This window comes from Lupinus angustifolius, chromosome LG18 (assembly GCF_001865875.1).
Source record: "Lupinus angustifolius cultivar Tanjil chromosome LG18, LupAngTanjil_v1.0, whole genome shotgun sequence".
NCBI lineage: Eukaryota > Viridiplantae > Streptophyta > Magnoliopsida > Fabales > Fabaceae > Lupinus > Lupinus angustifolius.
Window position 1 is genome coordinate 13,143,611 of NC_032026.1, and position 19,735 is coordinate 13,163,345.

The 19,735-nt window shown below is 32.1% G+C and overlaps 2 protein-coding genes across 3 annotated transcripts; both read right to left on the reverse strand.

Annotated features, from left to right (window-relative positions):
• On the reverse strand, positions 858-2,913 carry LOC109332313 (transcription factor MYB39-like). Its single transcript, XM_019567257.1, has 3 exons — positions 2,562-2,913; positions 1,477-2,205; positions 858-1,184 (listed from the first exon to the last, which is right to left on the reverse strand). The coding sequence occupies exons 1-3, from the start codon at positions 2,822-2,824 to the stop codon at positions 1,148-1,150; spliced, it is 1,029 nt and encodes a 342-aa protein (XP_019422802.1). The 5' UTR covers positions 2,825-2,913; the 3' UTR covers positions 858-1,147.
• Positions 9,081-19,735, reverse strand: LOC109333215 (ABC transporter B family member 2-like). 2 transcript variants are annotated; one of them, XM_019568567.1, is made up of 14 exons: positions 19,462-19,735; positions 19,367-19,429; positions 19,025-19,294; positions 18,578-18,632; positions 18,291-18,466; positions 15,670-15,870; positions 14,704-14,963; positions 13,747-14,287; positions 12,925-13,304; positions 12,089-12,504; positions 11,449-11,690; positions 11,119-11,366; positions 10,399-10,811; positions 9,081-9,863 (listed from the first exon to the last, which is right to left on the reverse strand). In XM_019568567.1, exons 3-14 carry the CDS (start codon positions 19,286-19,288, stop codon positions 9,319-9,321), a joined length of 3,741 nt encoding a protein of 1,246 aa, XP_019424112.1. In that variant the 5' UTR covers positions 19,289-19,294; positions 19,367-19,429; positions 19,462-19,735; the 3' UTR covers positions 9,081-9,318. The 2 variants fall into 2 exon arrangements, with proteins under 2 accessions (XP_019424112.1, XP_019424111.1); XM_019568566.1 differs by having other exon boundaries at positions 19,367-19,735.

Sequence of the window (19,735 nt, forward strand, 5' to 3'; positions counted from 1 at the left end):
GTTGTTAATTAATTCCTGACAAAAAAAAAAAAGCTTAACTTAGTAATGTTCCAACTTTTCAGGTAGTAAAGCGATCAATGTATTATTTTTCGCGTACCAAAATGAAAATTTATTTGATTTTTTTTGTTCCGCTGATCTATGTTAAATGTAAATACAATTTTATAGCTATACCCTCTTCCTTTTATTCTTTCCCTTTTCTCCATTAATTATTGTTCATATACGATCATATATTGCTTTTACACATATTGTGCAGAGAAAAAAAAGAGATTTCTTGTTAGAATCAACTAGCTTAACGATGTGTAAAGTTACCAAGGCTTTTGAGGGGAGGATAACTTGTGTTGTGTCCTTGATTAATCACACATTGCATCATATTCTACCTAAACCATTATCTCTCAATAAGAGGCAGTTTCTTTAGTGAACTTGAAAACAAATGGGTGGTTACATTGATGTGGCTTTTTGCAGCATTCTTTTTATCTTGTTCTAGACGCAAACATTAATCTAACCTAACGTGGTTGCAATGGTAATGTGTACACAGATATTAGTTCCAAAACTTCCAATAACAAATTGTCATTTTTGTCATGGATTAGCATATATCGTCTATGTTCATCATAATTTGATGTGATAGTTAGCATAGCAAAATTTCTTTAGCCGGCGAGAAATTGTGGCGACATGGTTGACTTAAACGTTATACCTAAAGTCATAATCTTAACTTAATGGATTAACTAGGAAATCGCTCTAGAGAGCATTTAAACGATTTTGGATTTGTCAGATTTCAATAGAATCCAAAGCAAATATACTTGAATTCATGTATAGTCCTAAGAGCATCACAAGATATTGAAAGAAACCTTAGAATTATACATTATACGAGTATATCTTCCATTTAGAAAATTAAGCAGAACAATATAACCAAATTTATTAAAAGTACAAATCTGCCTAAAGAACATCGAACTAGAAATATAATTGCAACTCACCATATTTGTATCTTTCTGTTTTATACAAGAATTACAGGTACTATATAACCTCCAACAAATTTAGAAATGAATCTAAACAATAATAAAATAAACCATGAATGAATAAACTGTGTTTCTTGTGTATGCAATCCAGGAAATTGGTGACATTGAAGAGAATCAATGGTTCCTCACTTCCTCTACCAGGAAATTGGTGATGTTGAAGAGGATGTCAAACTGCAAAATGAGAAGAAAATATAAGATTGATTGTCCAAAAAACGAAGATAAAAAATAATAGAACATTGATGGCATATTATATAGGTTTTGGTGAAGCTAGACCTTGAATAAGCTACACGCACACACTTATAAGTTCTTAGTGATATTTGAGCACTACATCATTTTAGCCACTCATGTTATTTTTTTACATGAATTGAAACAAGTAAGTGTTATTCTATCATGATATTTAGAACATCATACATATTAAGTAATTATTTGAGTATCTATATAACATAGATTGATGAAGACTTACTCTAGAATCTCTTTCCAGCAGGAATCGCTTCTTTCGTTGTCAAGGAACTCCTCCCAATCATTAAAGAATGTGTTGGAAGGTGATTGAATCGGAGCTTGAGCTTTTTCATAACCATTGTCCTTTTGGTTGAAGGTTTCCATCTTTGGAGAGAAAGCAACTAATGCAGGGAGTGGAGTTTGTGCTTGATTTTCAAGTGAAGTATTGCTGCTAACTTTGTTGTAATCAAATTCTTGATGACTAGTAGATCCACCTTCTACATCTGTCCATGATTTTGAGGAGTCACTGTGTGTTTGAGAGAATAAACCAGGGTTTGCATACTCTTGGCCTCTCGAGAAAGCTGGCTCCTGAGTTTGAATGATATTTGTCCCATTCAGAAATGCATCAAGTGGGTTGAGGCTAGGATTGCCTGAGAAGGAAGGGTTCCCCATGTTAACAAATGAATTATTGTTGTTAATAATTTGCAACAGATTTTGCAGTTGTTGTAGTTTGGCTAGCTGAGTCACATCTGCATGAAAACCTAGAGGGTTACTCCAAGCACTCATAGGATTGCCAAAGTTAGACATGCCAATCAACTGTGCAAGATTCATGATGTGATTGAAATCTGTCCTTGGCTTGTGAGTTTCTGGATCAATACCCATTTTGAGAAGCTTTTTTCTTATGTTAGTGTTCCAGAAATTCTTGATCTCATTATCAGTTCTTCCTGGAAGATGACCTGCAATCTTAGACCACCTACAAGAAAACATTAATTGAAATATTAGTTTTCAATTTCCTTAATAACTTAAGCATTAATTAATCATATTAGCACACCATAATCCTTACAATATTGTTAAAGTAATAGACTATTTCATATATAATCAAAATTTTCATTTGTCTCCAACTAATGACTTAAATTAGTGGGAGAAACGAGTTGATATCAGAAGTCTCAGTCACGCATTTTCACTTAACAGCTTAAACTGTTGGGGGAGACAATTAATAATAGGGGTAATATTGATCATAATAGTTGAGATGATACACAATGATAAAAATGAAAAGTTCTTCATCATGGAGCACCTAAAAATGACATGAAAGTAAGCAAAGAAATATACTTGTTTCCAAGAACAGAATGAAGGTTGATGATAAGCCTCTCCTCTTCTTCAGTGAACTTGCCTCTCTTGATATCAGGCCTCAGATAGTTTGTCCACCTTAGCCTGCAGCTCTTGCCACACCTATTGAGACCAGCTCGCTTTGCAAGTGTTCTCCAACTTCCTTGGCCATGTTTGTTGATATAATCACTCAGTTTCTCATCTTCTTCTGGTGTCCATGGACCTTTCTTTACAATAATCTCGTCACAACATGGTGGCCTTCCCATAATGCACAAGCACAATAATAAAGGATATATAGATTATTTAACAGATTGTCCTCAAATAGAAAAAGCAAAGTTAAGAATGAAGCATAAGTTGCTCATGGTATGTGGTTTTATAGGTGCAGTTGGGGTAGGCAAATTCAAGCAATGAGGTCATTACTTTTTTTAATGACATTTTGAAGAGTTGAGAATCTGTAAGGGAAACACGTATCCAACAACCATAAGCGTGAGATCAGCTAAGAGAATTGATTCAACTAAATTAGCAGTTTTAATTTTGAGTCTTAAGATGTGTTTTAACAAAAGAAAATATTATTGAAAAAGATAAAGGTTAAGGAGAAAAGTGTTACTCTAACCCAACAAAAGTCTAGTAAAAGCCTAACTTAAAGAAATGTACAATAAATGATTTAAAACTCATTCAGCATAAGAATATCCACGTAAAAAACCCGAAAGTTTTACCATCCATAATAATTACACATTGCTACTAAACTCGAGCAATGTCGTCTCGAAGGCATTGGGAAAGAAGCAACCTAACTAGGGCTAGAGATTATTTTGACATCTTTAATTTCAGCCAAGGAAATGGAACAATTTTATTTGCTAATATTATACTATGAAATCAGGATTAGGTATTACCAGTGTCGTAGGAGGTAAGTTCATTGAATTTGTTTAAAATACCTACATATGGTTTGAGAGGCTCTATCTACCACTCTCAATTCTATTTAGTTAATTATTAATATTTCATGTCTTTGACCTATTGGGTCCAACTCAACACTTGAAGATTTTCGATACAATCGAGACATGAGATAGTAGCAAAGACAATTTTCAAATAGAAAAGATCCCAGCATGCCCATGAACGTTACGTACGTAGGGTGGCGAGGGTTATGATGTAGAGTTGAATTAGGATAACTAGAATAAAAATTTCTACCACGTGAGTCTGCTATAATGCCATGTGAAAGAATACATAAAACTATTGTAGGTAAAATTTATCTGATTCATTGTTAATTTGTAAGGTTTGTATGTAGTATGTACTACAAGTTATGGTTAACTAGGTACACAAATCTTATATTTCAATTTCCATATCATATGATTCGAAGAGTGCGCCTTTTCTTGAACCAGAAACAAATGAACTTTTGTTGTTTAGATAACTAGCTTGTAATAAAAAAAATGACTATTAGTTTATGAGAGAGACACATCTTTCTCTGTTGGGTAGGTGCGGTAGTTTAGTATGCAATACTGCACGATAACTTGTCTTCATGTATATTTGACCTAAAATTATATAAAAACCATAAGCTTAATTAGTTATATCACTTTGGTAATCTCATAAATTTTCAGTCCTGCCACTACTGAGATAATGATTTCTTTGTGGTAGATTTTTCAAGTGATACTTCTTTTATGCCCTAAACGCAATGCTGTGATTTGTAAGCAAAAGAGAGCGAACATGGTTGGAATTTTGATCTTGAAAATAGTTCACGAATTTCATTGAAAATCATGTTTTTTTACTAGTGCATGTATACTAAATTACTAACTATTAATATTTGGCCACTATGTAGTGCAATACCACATAGCATTGAGCCGCGGCATTGATTTTGTACTCAAATTATCAACAAAATTTCACGCTTCATGTTGTGCATACCATAACGTTTGAAATTCAAAGCTTTGGGGGTGCAACAACATAGGATATTTTTTATGTTCCTTAATGCATAATCTATACACTTGCTTATTTTCTCATCACTGTGGTCATCATCAACTTTGTCATTTTCTCGTTATATGCAAGCATATATGGAGTATATTTCATGACTTGTTCATTAATAATTCTAAAGCTGCTTTGCAGCAGTCTCCACCTGCTCTCCCAACCATTTTCCTTCATGTCCTCATTGCATAGTTAATCACTTTTTCTTCATTCAAGATTCTCACACGCCAAAATGCGTTTCCTCCTGAATTACATTCACTTTTTTGGAACCATTCAGAGTCAATGGCAAGCAATACAACATTTTCCTTTTGTTGGAGGCAGAGCTTAATTCAATGAACTTTACATTAGGAGTCCTAAGGTGGTCTGACGGTAAAGAGTCGTAAAGAATGGAGTGCAGGAGGTTGTGAGTTCGAGTCCCACCATCAACAAAAAATGAGTTATAAGGTGGTTAGATGGTAGGGTGTAGGAGGTTGAGGCTGAAATCTCAGCCACAACAAAATATTAACATACCAACAATTGCTTACATTAGGGAAGGATTAGTGTTGTTGTTGGCTAAGAGAACCCATCCCTCCTTATCATTTTGTAGGTCTGGTGCATGGAACAAAATCCTCTTCTCAAAATCATTATCTCCCTTTCTCCAAATAATATAAAATTGTTATTTTATATCTTTTGAATTTTTCTTTTTAATTATGGGGTATTTTTTCATTGGATACGGAAAGGAAGTTAATATATAAATGATGACATAAGATCTCTATCCCTTGTATATTTGGGCACCTAAATTAATTATATGAAGTTTTATGTTAAAATTTGAACAAAATTGATGGCTTAAAATAAATTGTCATAACTAAATAAAAAAATGAGTGCTTATTATATATCAAAGAATTTAATTTTTTAGAATAAATTTTGAATAAAAGAAATCTCACCCACATTATCATGAGAATGTAAGGAACACTTTATTTTGTATCTTGATTATCGTTAATTATTGAAGATTTAAGTTTAATATATTTTTTGGAGTCATTTTTTAATGAGCATTAGACAATCTCATATTTTTCTCACTTAGGCCCTTATTTAATCACATATCAATAATGTGATAATATAAAAAATAATGATCATTACAATAAATAAAATATTGAACTTATTTATGAGGAGAAAAATAATAATTGACAACACAACAAATTACAAAAAGAATAAAAAATAACATATTTATCATATCCATATATTATATATATATAATTAAATGTATAAGTACCAAATATCTTCACCTTTACGGGCCATGTATTCCAGACTCACAGCATACCCTCATGGGCAGCCAAGCGAACCCATAGTGTGCACACAAAAATAAATATATGCTAAAACATGAAAAGGGGTTAAAATTGTATGTGTATGCCACTAAAAATAACATGATAATAATGTTGGTGATGAGAGTTCATTTTCCTCTCTTTATTTTATTTTGAAATATTAATTCAATGGAATGCTTCAAATTATTGATACGTTTCTCAAGGTGTCTTTAAAAACCTAGTGAGAAACAAATGATAGTTCTATCATACATCAACTTTTGAGCATCAAGTTAGACTGCCAAATACATTTATATCTCTCTCTCTCTCTCTCTCATATTTTATATTCTTCCTGTATATACGTACTTCGAAAAATATACCAGAACAACCAAAGATATGTCTAACTAATGATGTTCACAAAACTATAATTAATCATAATATATTAAGGGTTTGGCGTATTTTTTTACTTCAGCCTATCCTTACATATTGAATTAAGTTCAATTATCAAATTAGTTTTTTTTCTTAAATAAAAAATATGATTTTGTATGCGCTTTAATTAGATATGATATAAATTTCCTTCCAAAATAATAAATAGACATTGACTCTTATACTATTTGAATTTATCTTCACAATATATCATATTTTGTTTGACTTAATTACATTTGTCACAATTTTTTTTGTTTAAAAAATTTCATTTATTTCTCTTACATGGGTAATCATATAATAATATATGTATATAATTAGGAATAGTTTGTAGAAGTTTGAAAAAGAAAGAGATGATTTTTGTAATTTTACTAACATTAAGGTCTAGAAATACTAGTGTAATTTACTCAAAAAAAACTGCAAGCACAACCAATATAATACTTCCTCTTATTAAAAATAGTCATAACTCATGAAAAGGAATTTGTTTTACTTTTGTATGATTATCTATATTATTATACAAAAGACAAAATATATTTAATGAGTGTTTAAGTAATTGAACAAAGGTAATTTCAATATTCCAACTTTATCCTTATTATTATATAAATACAAAATATACTTAAAGGACATTCATGTAATTGAATATGTATAATTTTATTTAATTTCATTTAGTAACCACCATGACATATCATTTTTAACATCCTAATAATAACTACAAAAAACGTTCACATGTTGATTTATTCTTTTTCATCATTGCATCACTACAATTTCGCACATTCTCCTACTTATATTTTATCTCTTCATCATTCCAAGAAGAACAACTCTGACTCATTGGAAAAAATATCAAAATAACACAATAATCATTATTAGAGATACAAATTGAGAAATTTGTAGAAACTTTATGGATATACTCGATATCAGAAAAATAAGAATGCAGGTCGTCAGACACGAAACACCGATCAACACGTTTGTTTTAATAATGTAAAAGTATTTCATTGATTCAACTTATGCAAGCATTACTCATCAAAACGTCATTTAACGAAATGGTTGCATTTGTAATGAAGCATTAATTAATTGAAACCCTTTAATTCAACATTAGCATATGTGGAGCTTCACGTATCATAGAAATGCAACACGTAAGAAATTAAAGATGAAAAAAAGCAACATTAGCATTCAACTGTAAACGGACATCTGATTGATCTAAGATTCTTATATAACCAGTTTTGTATTAAAATTGGATTAATTAAAAAATATTTAATGATATAGTTTCCAGATGAAACATAATCATATTTTTTACTTATTTGTAGTTATGTTTGTCATTTGTTAACTTGTATTATATTAAAACTTTAGTTATTAATTAAATTGTTGTAGTTAAAGCAACACATATTGTTTAACGACATTTTTATATTATTTATTATATTTTATAAGAATGAAATTTTTTTGTTAGTGGTTTAATTTAGTAATGTTTTAAATTTGTATAATAGAATTATTAAATAATGTTAGTTAATATTATGAAATTTTTAGAATTTTTAAAGTAAATCAATTCAACCATTGATTTACTGGTCCATTAGTGCTTATTGATTCAGTATTTTTTAACCAAATCATAATCGGTCTAAATTTAATAACACTAAAAAAAAGTGAAATGAAATGTTAGAGTTACTGACACGTCCATTTTTTATACTGAAAATCCAATGGTTGACATTTTATAGCATTTTGATTTTGACCTATGTGAAGTTAGTCAGCTCAAGGTTCTATGTGTTACATCAGCCTAACCTATATTTGTCTAATGTAAAATATGAATACATAAGAATGTGAGATATGGAAGCAATTCTTCACTTCTTATCACATTAGCTTTCAATAATCTTTTAACAACTGTTTTGGATAACCAACCAGATTAGATATAAGATAAAGGACAAAACATAAGTCAAAAGACATGGTAATATTGACATTGAGGAGCAAGGAAACAACATAGTATAGAATCTACCAAACATTTAACTCCGAGGAGATTTATCAACCAATTAACTTGTCAAACTTGGTTTCCTCTTAAAAGTGTGATGCTTATATATAAATAAGCTCTTTATGTCTCTTTCGACAATAACAAGAATTCGGAGAACAAAGAAAATTAAGTAGGTAGCGTGTTTCATTACGCCTAAAGAGAAACTTCCTGAAAAAGTTGCACTTCTAAAAAGGAAGAGGTTTGGTATATCATGATCTAATTTAAGTAATGTTGTTATTATAAAATTTATATATCACATCGATTGAGGTTAAGATTTTTGAAACTTTCAAAACCTCGATACTTTGGATAATTATAGGAGTGTAGATCCATTAAACTTACCCTCTATTTTACCTATCAATTTTAGGGATATTTAATAGTTTATATCTACTCATTAATTCAAATAATTGGATTTCCTAAAAATGATGACAATATGAGAAGAAAGTTTAAAAAACTTACTCTTTAAATGAGTGGACTCTCCCTGATATGGTATATGGTTTAGGCAATCATAACTCTAACTGTGATATAATTTTGGTTACTTACAAAACCATAAGATATTGACGTCTGTAACGATTGTATACATAAATTTAAAATAGTGTATAAATACCCTTTTTAACGATATATACCTAATAAATGTAAGAAGGTCAACTACTTATACGTGTTGAATAACTCTGGTAGATATCTTCTCTTTTCTTTTTAATTTCCCACGTGTGTGAAAATCTGCATTTTGGCTGTGACCTCAACCTGTAAGGCTCAGGCTTCAGGGCCTTAATGCATGTTTAGCAACTTTATATATGAAAATTTTCAACATGATATAAATTAAGTCATAATGACATACCAAAGATAGTAAAAATAATTTGATTGGATCAAGGAATCTACCACAAAGAATAAGATAGAAAATAACTCATGCCTTCTTGATTTTCTAAAATAGCAAATATAAAATAAAATACTCTCTGTAACAATAGATATCATAGAAAGGAGGAAGTAGTCAATAACAAAATATAGAAAGCCATTTTACATTTTACATCATACTCTGTAAATGTATGGCTGTTGAAAGAACTATTTTTTTTTTTACAAAATCACAGTATAAAAAATTCATGGTAATTTTGTTATGTCTTCCATTATGCTATACTTGATGCTGTTGTTGAAGGTTGACTAGTTTAAAGTATGGTCCATTTTTATTCTCCATAAGACTTGAATGAGTTCCTTGATCAATAATCTTCCCATCCTTTAAAACTGAGATTTGGTCTGCATTTCTTATAGTTGATAGTCTATGTGCCACCATAACTGTTGTTCTGTTCTGCATTAATCTGTCCAAAGCTTGTTGTACAACGCGCTCTGATTCCACATCCAGTGCACTTGTGGCTTCATCTAGGAGCAAGATTTCAGGGTTCTTTAGAACAGCTCTGGCAATGGCCACCCTTTGTCTTTGTCCACCTGATAGTTGCACTCCTCTTTCACCAACTTTGGTGGAGTAACCCTCTGGAAGAGCACTTATAAAGGTATGAGCATTGGCAAGTTTGGCTGCTTCAATAACTTCCGAGTCTGAAGCTCCTTCTTTTCCATAAAGAATGTTTTCGTAGATTGATGTTGCGAAAAGAGCCGGTTCTTGTTGCACAAGACCAATGTGCTTCCTTAGAGATTTCAGATTGAGTCTCCTGATGTCTTTTCCTGTAAGAATGTGATTTATCATTGTGAGATGGATGCTGTCACATTTATGATAAGTGGGACATCAATACTTGATGATACATGAACATGTAGTGCATAAGCATTCTCTAACATGATTTGATTGAGGCATGCAAATAGTGTTTTAGTTTTAGTTTAAAATGACTTATGCATGCAAACTTGTTAAGAGAAATTCTTAGGTAGCCTTTGACACAGCATTAAATTAAAAAGTATGACATTTTGTTTCCACCTAAAGGGGGGAAACATATTCCATCTTATTCTATCAGCTCCAAATGCTACCTTAGTAAAGGTAATAGAGATTGCCTACCACCTTGTCTCTAAGACACTTCATTTTAACATGTATAAAAGCAAGCTTTACAAAAATTATGATAACCTTGCACATGATTAACCAAGAATGAAGTGATGTGCCTAATCAAGAACTCTTAGTTGAGGATTTTACTTTGAAAAACTTCTATAACTTCCTTTTTCTTTTGCAGTAATTATGGAAATAGATAAATCAATTGTAGTTGAAGCATATTACCATCAATTAACACTCTCCCGGATGCTGGATCGTAAAACCTGAGTATAAGGGAGATCACAGAGCTTTTACCAGAACCACTTTGCCCGACTAAGGCAACACTCTTGCTTGAAGGAACTGTTAGATTGAAATCCTTGAAAATAATCACATCTGGCCTTGAAGGGTAGCTGAACTGGATTCTTTTGAGCTCAATTGTTCCTTCCACTGTCTTCAATTCTTCTCCAGCATCACCTGTTATTCCTGACTTTCTGTCCATCACTTCAAAAACTGATGCAACCATTTGATTCCCTTTCAAAAGGTCTGGGGCCAGGGCCAAAGTTTCCCCCATAGCCAAAGCTGTTACAATTAAAACCATAAACGACTTCATAACCGATTTAAAGCTAGCAAGCTCCTTTCCCATCAAAACAGATCCGTACCTGCAAAAAGTATATAAGCCCCAATATCAAGTAAGCCACCATATAGTGAGATATTTAGGCAACATTTGTTAGAAATGTTAGAACAAGACAGAACAAAACATATGTATTAAGTTGTGTTTGGTGTATTTTATAAACAAAACAAACATCAGATTAGTTTTAAAAGTGGAACAATTTCGGGTGTAATCAAAGAGAACATAACATACTATTCCATTGTGTTTTGTCTGTCCTGTCCAATCATGTTATGTCTGCATAAAATACTACCTTAGCCAATAACATATTAAAGAAGGAATGAAGCTAAATCATATACCACAAAGCTAGGCCATAAGATGAGAAAACAAAGAACTGAGAAATGCCATAGAATAAGCCAGCAATTTGGCCCCGTTGAAATGATCGTTTCGAAGGATCAACAAGCTCATTAGCATAAAGGTCAAGGACCTTTTCCTCAGAACAAAATGCGGCAACAGTGCGCATATTGCTCACAGCCTCCCCAGCCAGCATGTTTGCTTTTAAATATGCTTTGCTCAAGTTGCCACCATAACCTTTCATGAAAAGTTTCTGAAATGATCACAGGTAAAATATTTAGACACAAAACAGAGATGCTAGTTTCTTAATGTTGAAATGTGGAGCAGGAAGGAACCTCACTGATGTGACCACTAATGACCAAAGGATATGTGGCTATGACAACAAGTGTTACTCTCCAGTTTAAGATGAAGGCAATAATAAATGAAGCAACAACCAGGCCGACATTCTGTAATAGAATTGTAGAACGATCAACAACTATAGTTCGTAATAAGGTTGCATCAGTCTCTAAACGCGATGAAAGCATAGAACTTGTGTTGTTTGTATCATCAAACCAGCCAATTTCATTCTTCAAAATAGCTGCAGCCAGATTAACAAGGAAAGTTAAGTGAAAGAGAGATCATCAAATTTGAGCCTGTGTTAGCTATGTTTTGTTTCAGCTTTATATATTTTAGAAGTCTAAAAAACAATGTGTTGGACAGTGAAAATGCAAATGCACCATTATAAGAGAGTTCATCAAAACAAGATGGATTCATCATAGTATTGATCATGAACATTATCAAGCCTTAAAATATGTTGAACATATTACATATATAACTATTTACAAAGCACCGAGAAAACTTTGTGATACATTCCACAATCAAGATTCAACTACTATGTAAAAAATTAGGAGTAGGAAGCCTGGAATGGAACATTTAATAACGATACAAATATATGAACGATTAAAAAACTAGTTATTATCATTTGATCAGGATTACCTGAAAACATCTTTTCTCTCACACGAAGGGTAAGTCGCTCCCCCATGATTCCAAAAGAAAGATGTTCAATGGCATGTACAGTGATAGTTATAACTGCTGCTCCACAGAAAAGAAGTGCAATTTTTTTGACTTCATGACGTGTTGTATCCCAGTCCATATAGTATGATACAAGAGCATGAGAGATTCCAAGAGCAAAAAGTGGCATCTGTGCCCCAGCAACAAATGCACATAATGTCCCAACAACCCCATAATACCAGTCAGGACCAACCATAGAATATAGCCTTCTTGCCGAAACATGTCTCAACTTGCTTGAATTTTCTACCTCATCTGTACCAACCCGGCCAACAGATTCTTTATCTGATCGAAAACTAGCACCAACACTTGTTGTACGGGATAATTCTCTTGAATATTTTATACTACAATCACAAGAAATATATAATGAATTTGTTATCCTAGTAGGAAGTAGCATGTGTAAAAGGTGACCAGCTGGATAGTATACAATCAAATTCAATTCGCAATTAGAGTTACTTCACTCAACGCAAAAAGTTAGACATGTAAGTGCCACTCTTTACTGATTACCCTATAACAGATGGAAGTCAATACCTCATATTAACAGGGTTAAGTAATCTCAATTTTGTTGGATGCAATTGCAAATGTTCTAAGGTAGTTTTTGGCGAACAGGGATGGGACAAACAGAACATGACAGGGCATCAGGAAAAAAAATATAACATTTTGGTTCCAATGAAACGGGTGGAATCAAAGAGAAGAAAACAGATTTCATTATATTCCGCTCACACATCAGACACTACCTAAGAGTCCCAATAAGGATTAAGTACCTTGATTGTTGTCCCAAGGTAGGACCAACTGAAGGGTGGCTTTGCACAGAAGTTGCTTCCTGGATTTGAACAAGAGATGCATATACACTAGTTGGGTTGGAAATGAGTTCTTCATGGTTGCCAGTTTCCACAATCCTCCCTCCCTGAACAACTGCGATCATATCTGCATTCCTAATGGTAGAAAGTCTATGTGCCACTACCACAGTTGTTCTACCAACCATGACGCGATCAATAGCCTCCTGTACACTCTTCTCTGACTCAGCATCCAGAGCGCTGGTTGCTTCATCCAACAAAAGAATTGATGGATTCTTCACTATAGCGCGAGATATTGCAATCCGTTGTTTTTGTCCGCCTGATAGTTGTATCCCTCTCTCCCCAACCTGAAAAACATATTTAATGTTACCTCTTAAGGAAAAATGTTCATACTATTTAACAAACTATGCGCTTGACACACATGATATACCTTAAAGCATAATTTAAATGTTTATTTGTGAATTCTAGTGTGCACCCTGCTATTTCTTTAGAAGTGAAATCTTAAAAATAGTTGCTAGCAATTGGATTTTCTTCAAATAGATAAACCCATAAATATCTATCTTCAACTGGTTGCAACCCATTATTGCAATAGGAATTCAACCATATATACTAAAACCAGTATGATCATCATTTCAAATTGTCCTTAGTTCATTCTTCCTTCTATGCCACAGCCCACATGCTTAAGGGGGGAAATCCAAGAATAACACTGAAAATGTATCACCACACGGCTAATAACTTTTTTGGATGTTTTATTTAATAGGCTAAAGATGCATAGATCACATGTCTTACCTGAGTTTCTAATCTATCAGGAAGATTATTAATAAAAGATTGAGCATCTGAAAGCTTCACGGCACGTTTTAGTTCTTCAAGTGTGGCATCATCTTTTCCATACAGTATGTTCTCTTTGATGCTTGTCGCAAAAAGGGCAGGTTCTTGATTAACTAGTCCAATTTGATGCCTTATCCAATTGAGATCAAGCTCCCTAATATCATTCCTATCGAATAGTATCTGACCAGAAAGGGGTTCATAGAAGCGTTCGATCAATGATATAACAGTGCTCTTTCCAGAACCACTTCCTCCCACAAGGGCTACGATTTTCCCTGCAGGAATGTCAAGACAGAGGTTGTTGAAGATATGTACATCGGGACGAGATGGATAACTGAAACAGACATCCTTGAACTGGATTTGGCCCTCCAATTTGCTTAATTTGAGACCTGTTTTAGAGCCCTTTTTGCTCACTGTGTCCCTCTCGATCATCTCAAAAATTGGATATGCGGCTGCCTTTGCTCGGATAAATGCAGATATATCTGGTGCTGCCTGTCCAAGTGACCTGAGAAGCAAAACTGACTTTCATACATCTTAATTCATATAAATAATTGCCATGGAAAAATATAAGTTAACCACTAAGGTAAAATACTGATGTGCTGTGATAGGATCTGCCTCAGCCTCTTATGCTAGAACTAATGCATTAAAGCAATGCCAATAATAGTCTGGGTGAATTAACAACTCACATGGTAATGTCATGTATAAATGTATAGTATATTTTAGGAGAAATGTATGTAGCTAAACCACAAGTTATAGCAGCAGTATATGTAATTTGGACTAATGAAGAACAACATGATGCAACATAAATGAAAAAATGCAATTCATTCTATCAAGAAGGAGCTTATAAACTCTCACAACATGCTTTATAAAACACAATGGAATTGCTGGAACCAATCAAAACAAAAGCTAAGAAAGGCTTACAAGCCAGAGATGACAACATTGAGCATGGTAGTGAAAGACTCGCCGCCATTCGCAATATGCTTGTGCACAACAAAGCTAGTGAACCAAGTAAGCAATGCCCATGATAGAAAAAGGACACAATGCATTGAGCCTAGTCCCAAACCCTTTGCTAAACCTGCTTTTCTACCATTTTTGTAAGTTTTCATGAGAGCAGCCTTATATGATCTCACAGCTTTCTCTTCTCCTGCAAATGCTTGTACCGTTCTAATATTGCCTATCACCTGAATTCCACAAAGAGTACAATACAGTCATTGGGTTAAACATTCTATCCCATAGACACTTCAATTATTATTTAATATGTATAAGGTTGTGAAGTTGATAATAAAATTACATCTATCTTTAAGAATGTTTTTATACCTGATGATTAGAGTGTCTAGGAATAAGGATATTCTATCCCAAACTATGTCCTAAATCATATTCAGCGTCAAGGAAAACATGTTATGTCACTTAAAAGAATTAAAGATTCATAACTTTTTCTATTTTTGCTTATTGTCATTGCTGTGTGACATGGTTCGGGAAAAGTGTCACTCTTAGGAATTAAACACTTGACATTTTGGTCATCCTAAAAATTAGTGAAATCTTACACTACTATCAACATCTTGTTGTTTCTTGCATGGTATGAGTCAATATATATATTTGTTGCTAAAAGATAGGTAATGTGTGTATAACTAAGAATTTCTCCACAATACAATGTCATCCAGTAATAGGTCATGTATAAAAAAATTGAGCTAAGACTTATCATTTGTAAATTGAGTTTTGGATCAGAAGAAAGACGAGAGAAAACTTTAGAACAATCTCATAAGTGTATTGTATAATTTTTAAATCTTCTATTTCTCGTTTTTTCTCTCCAAAACTTAACTCATAAACAAACCTTAAATAATAAGCAATGAAGTAGAAAATACTCAATTTTGTTCGGTATAACTTTACCTCTCCAGCAATTTCACCAGCCCTGACGTAAGCTTTTCTAATTTTTGCAATAAGGCCAATTGTGACGTATGCATAAAGACCTCCAGCTAGTGCAATCAAGGGGACAATTGAAAGTGTCACTAAACTAATTTGCCACACTCTAACAAAGCCAATAGTAAATCCCGCTATGAATCTGCTTATGTAATGCATGAAGTTTCCAACCTGTAATTCCCATCAATAATTAAATATGATCTATCTTTTACTCAATTAATAGAGAAGTTAACAGCATGCTTAACAAGATAGAAGAACCAATTTTAGGTTGCCTCAAAAAATTATTGCCATTGCAATGATAAGGGTTATGAATCACGTATACAAAAGTATGATACAATAACAATCAATTCTTAGTTTCACTAAATAACTATATAGATACTCTAGTTCTATTATAAATTAAATTTATTAACAAAATATTAATCAAACCAAGCCTTATATAAAATTGGACAATATTAAAAGAAGAATATAATGTATGGGATTAAAAATGAGAAAAAATATATATGCCCCAATGTAAAAAATTATATCATATCATTCATCATTTATTTTTAATTATTATTGAATCTTCAAAAAATATATCAATAAATAATAGTCTAAATTTGGTCCACCAAAAAACAATTGATATTTTTATCCACCAAATTGGAGCTATTCAATATTCTAAATGTGTCTTTTATTTTATTTTTCTTGGGACTAATTTGGGTCTTTTAAAATTTAAGGAGATAATTAATATTTACGCTCAACATAAACAATTACAAATATAATTGTATTTAACTATTGTGAATTTGTGATTTTTGTATATGTATGGGATAAAAATGAATAAATAAATAAGAAATAATATTCAAAATATCCCAGAAGAATTGGACACGGTCTTACGGGGTAATATATCTCATTATTTTGGGATTCTTATTCTACAGAGGATTTTAATGGTACCAAATTTTGCAGGTCGATATTTTAATTGACCTCTTAACATTGTCAAATCCACACGCATGGCTATAAAATGTAAAATCAATATTAAAAGTATAAAATGTTTGACACTCAAAATGTAATCTATATATTGTCAGTTAAAAATTATATAAAATATTATATTATCAACCATTTATTTATATTATTTTTTTCTAAAAGAAGATCAATACTGATTAAATTTAAATGATAGATAATACAGTGTGACAATGTATTAATTATTCATTTTCTGAAGGACAATGGTTAACAGAACCCTATTGATAATACTAAAAGTGAATAACAGGGCCCTGAGAGCATATATTATTTTTAAACAAAGCACAAAACCAATTCTAGTAGTTCAAATGACTTAAAAGAAGAAAGGCTCAAGTACTGAAATGATTTTATAGTTTTTCTACATTTTGCTTTTGCCTACTTGTTTTCTCACTCATAATTAGTACATATTTAATCCACCACCATAGTTTTTCTGTAGCACATGCATCTACTCAGCAGAAAGTGCAAATCCCCACCCAAAGTATAAATGCATTAAATCCACACTGTTCAACTTTCTCAAAAGATTTAATGGTCGTGTCAGAAAAAAACAACTGCATTTCTAGTCAAAACTAGAAAAACATAACACGTGTCAACTGGTAATAAAAAGTTACTGCATCAAACTAATAATTTGACTAAACTCTTAACCTAAACATATTTAAATTTCTAGCTATGGAATTTGGATTATCAAGAAAAAGTAGGAAGGAAACCATCATAAATTTATTTTGATAACAGGGAGCCGCCACAATTGAGTTCGATGAAAACTATAACTGCAACGATGTTCTTATAAAATTATTACTTAAATGTGTGTGGAGAGGAAGAATTTCAAGATTTTAAATTATTTAACTTAAAAAATTAAATATATGGATCCTTGCAAATATTTTGATGTCACATCTATCCGGTTCTACTCTAAAATTATTGGGGAAATGGAAAAATTCTTGTGTATATCCGGATAAAATATATTTTTCTTAAGTTGTTTGGAGTTAAACTTTGAAATGAAATAAATGAAAAATATAGGTTTTAAACTTATTTTATAGGTTTCACGACTCTCAATTCAAGCCTATTTCTTTTTTCTTTCTCTCATTTCTAAAATTTAACTCATAAATAAACAATTATAAGGTGGCTTAAGATTTGAGGTAACAAAATTATTTTTAAAATGAATTTGCATAAATTTTATTAAAGCCAAGGATTAAATTATCCTTGCAATTAAACACACAAAAAAGATGTGTTATTTTACTTATATTTAAGAGTCATTAATAATTAAATACGAATTATGGATGATCAACTGATAGTGTAAAAAACTTTTACTCTATCAGTTTCATAGATGTTTTTTCTTTTGTTTTTATAATATGTTTATGATAGGATGGATCATTATCTTTGACCTTTTTATGTTATGTCTAAAAGTAGCACACATTGGTTTGTTGACAGCAAAAGCTTAAGAATTTCTCATGAAACTTGAAGTTTGTATGTAGAGGATATGCTTGTCTTGGCACAATATCATCACAATGATGAAAGAAAATTCGTCCAAAATTGGATCAAATAATGAACATCCAAGAATACCATTTTGAAGCTTCAATAGTTCAATTTCTTAAAATGCACATGCATACCTTCTCTGATATTGCATCTTGAACAATGATAATGTCACTTGTAATGGCAGAAATAACCTCTCCTGTTGATGCCTCTGTATCAAAAAGGCTTATATCTTGATTCAACATTGCCCTTAAATAAGCCATTCTCATTTTTGCTGCTTGTCTTTCACCAGTATGCATCCAACAAGCCACCTCTATTGAATCATTACAATCAATCACAATAGTTTAGTATATAAGATTAACAAATCAACTTGGATTAATTAGGATTATTTTTTAACTTCGGAGTGGTAAAAATAATAACATACCTGTCCAAGATGAAAACAATATTGCTATACTTAGATACACAAAATCCAATGAGTACTGCAAAATTGCAAAAAAGAAAATTACTACATTATATTATGAAATGAAAGCTAGCATAAAAGATTATTATCTTGGTTTCAATTAAGGGTAGTCACACTCCAAAATGACCTCCATTTATGTATTATTTGATGGATCCATCTTGTTAACCATTGCCTTCAAAAAAATATTAAAAAAATATGGTCTTGAAAATTAAATTCACTACTTTTCGATTTTATTAAATTTATCATTTCTTAAAACAGAATTCCCCATGTTATTCTTAAATAACAATATACTTATAAATAAGGTAATTACCATATTTCGGACAAGTATAACAAAAGCTTAGAATTTCTTTTTAAAAAAAAGAGGAAGAAGAGAACAACACAGAAAGTTATATATCATCACAATTTACAAACCTTGGCAACTTGATGTGAAGCTTCTTTAGGGAAAAGGTAAGCCACACCTATGACATTGATCAACTTTCCAAAGAAGATGAAGAAAACAGGAACTGAAGCACCATGAACACATGCCCCAAGAGATCCAATAGCCATTAAGACATAATCATAAAAATCAGCAAAAGAGAACAGCTTTAACAAGGGAACCTTGTGTTCTTTTTTTCTTTCTGCATCCTTAGCATTAGTCCCAACCGAGTCACCAAAGAATGTACCCTGGTCTGACATGTTGGCTTGAGAAAAAAGAGTCCCTCACTGAAAGAAAAAAGCACCACAAAGTGCCTGCAAAACTTTAAGGTATGTTGCAAAACAAGTTAAAGTGATGTGAAGTAGTAGTTGTTGTTGTTGTTGTAGAAGGGAAAAAGAGAAAGGTGATGGGTACTTTGTGGTTGTGATTATAATGAAGGATCTGGAATGGAGAGGAATTATGGGGTAGGAGGTGGTGGATGAGTCATCATAATATACGGTGAAAATGATGGAATATTTATTAGCAAGAAAGATAAGAATGCATGTTCAAGTTTAAGCCAATAAGTTCAAAACAAGATTATATTCTCAGTTTGATTTTATGGTTAAGGAGCTTTCTCTAGTGTATGTAGGGAGCTACTTGTGAATTGTGATTACTGAGCTGTGACTTTTTTCAGCTAGCTCTGGTAAACGAGCACATACACTCACTAT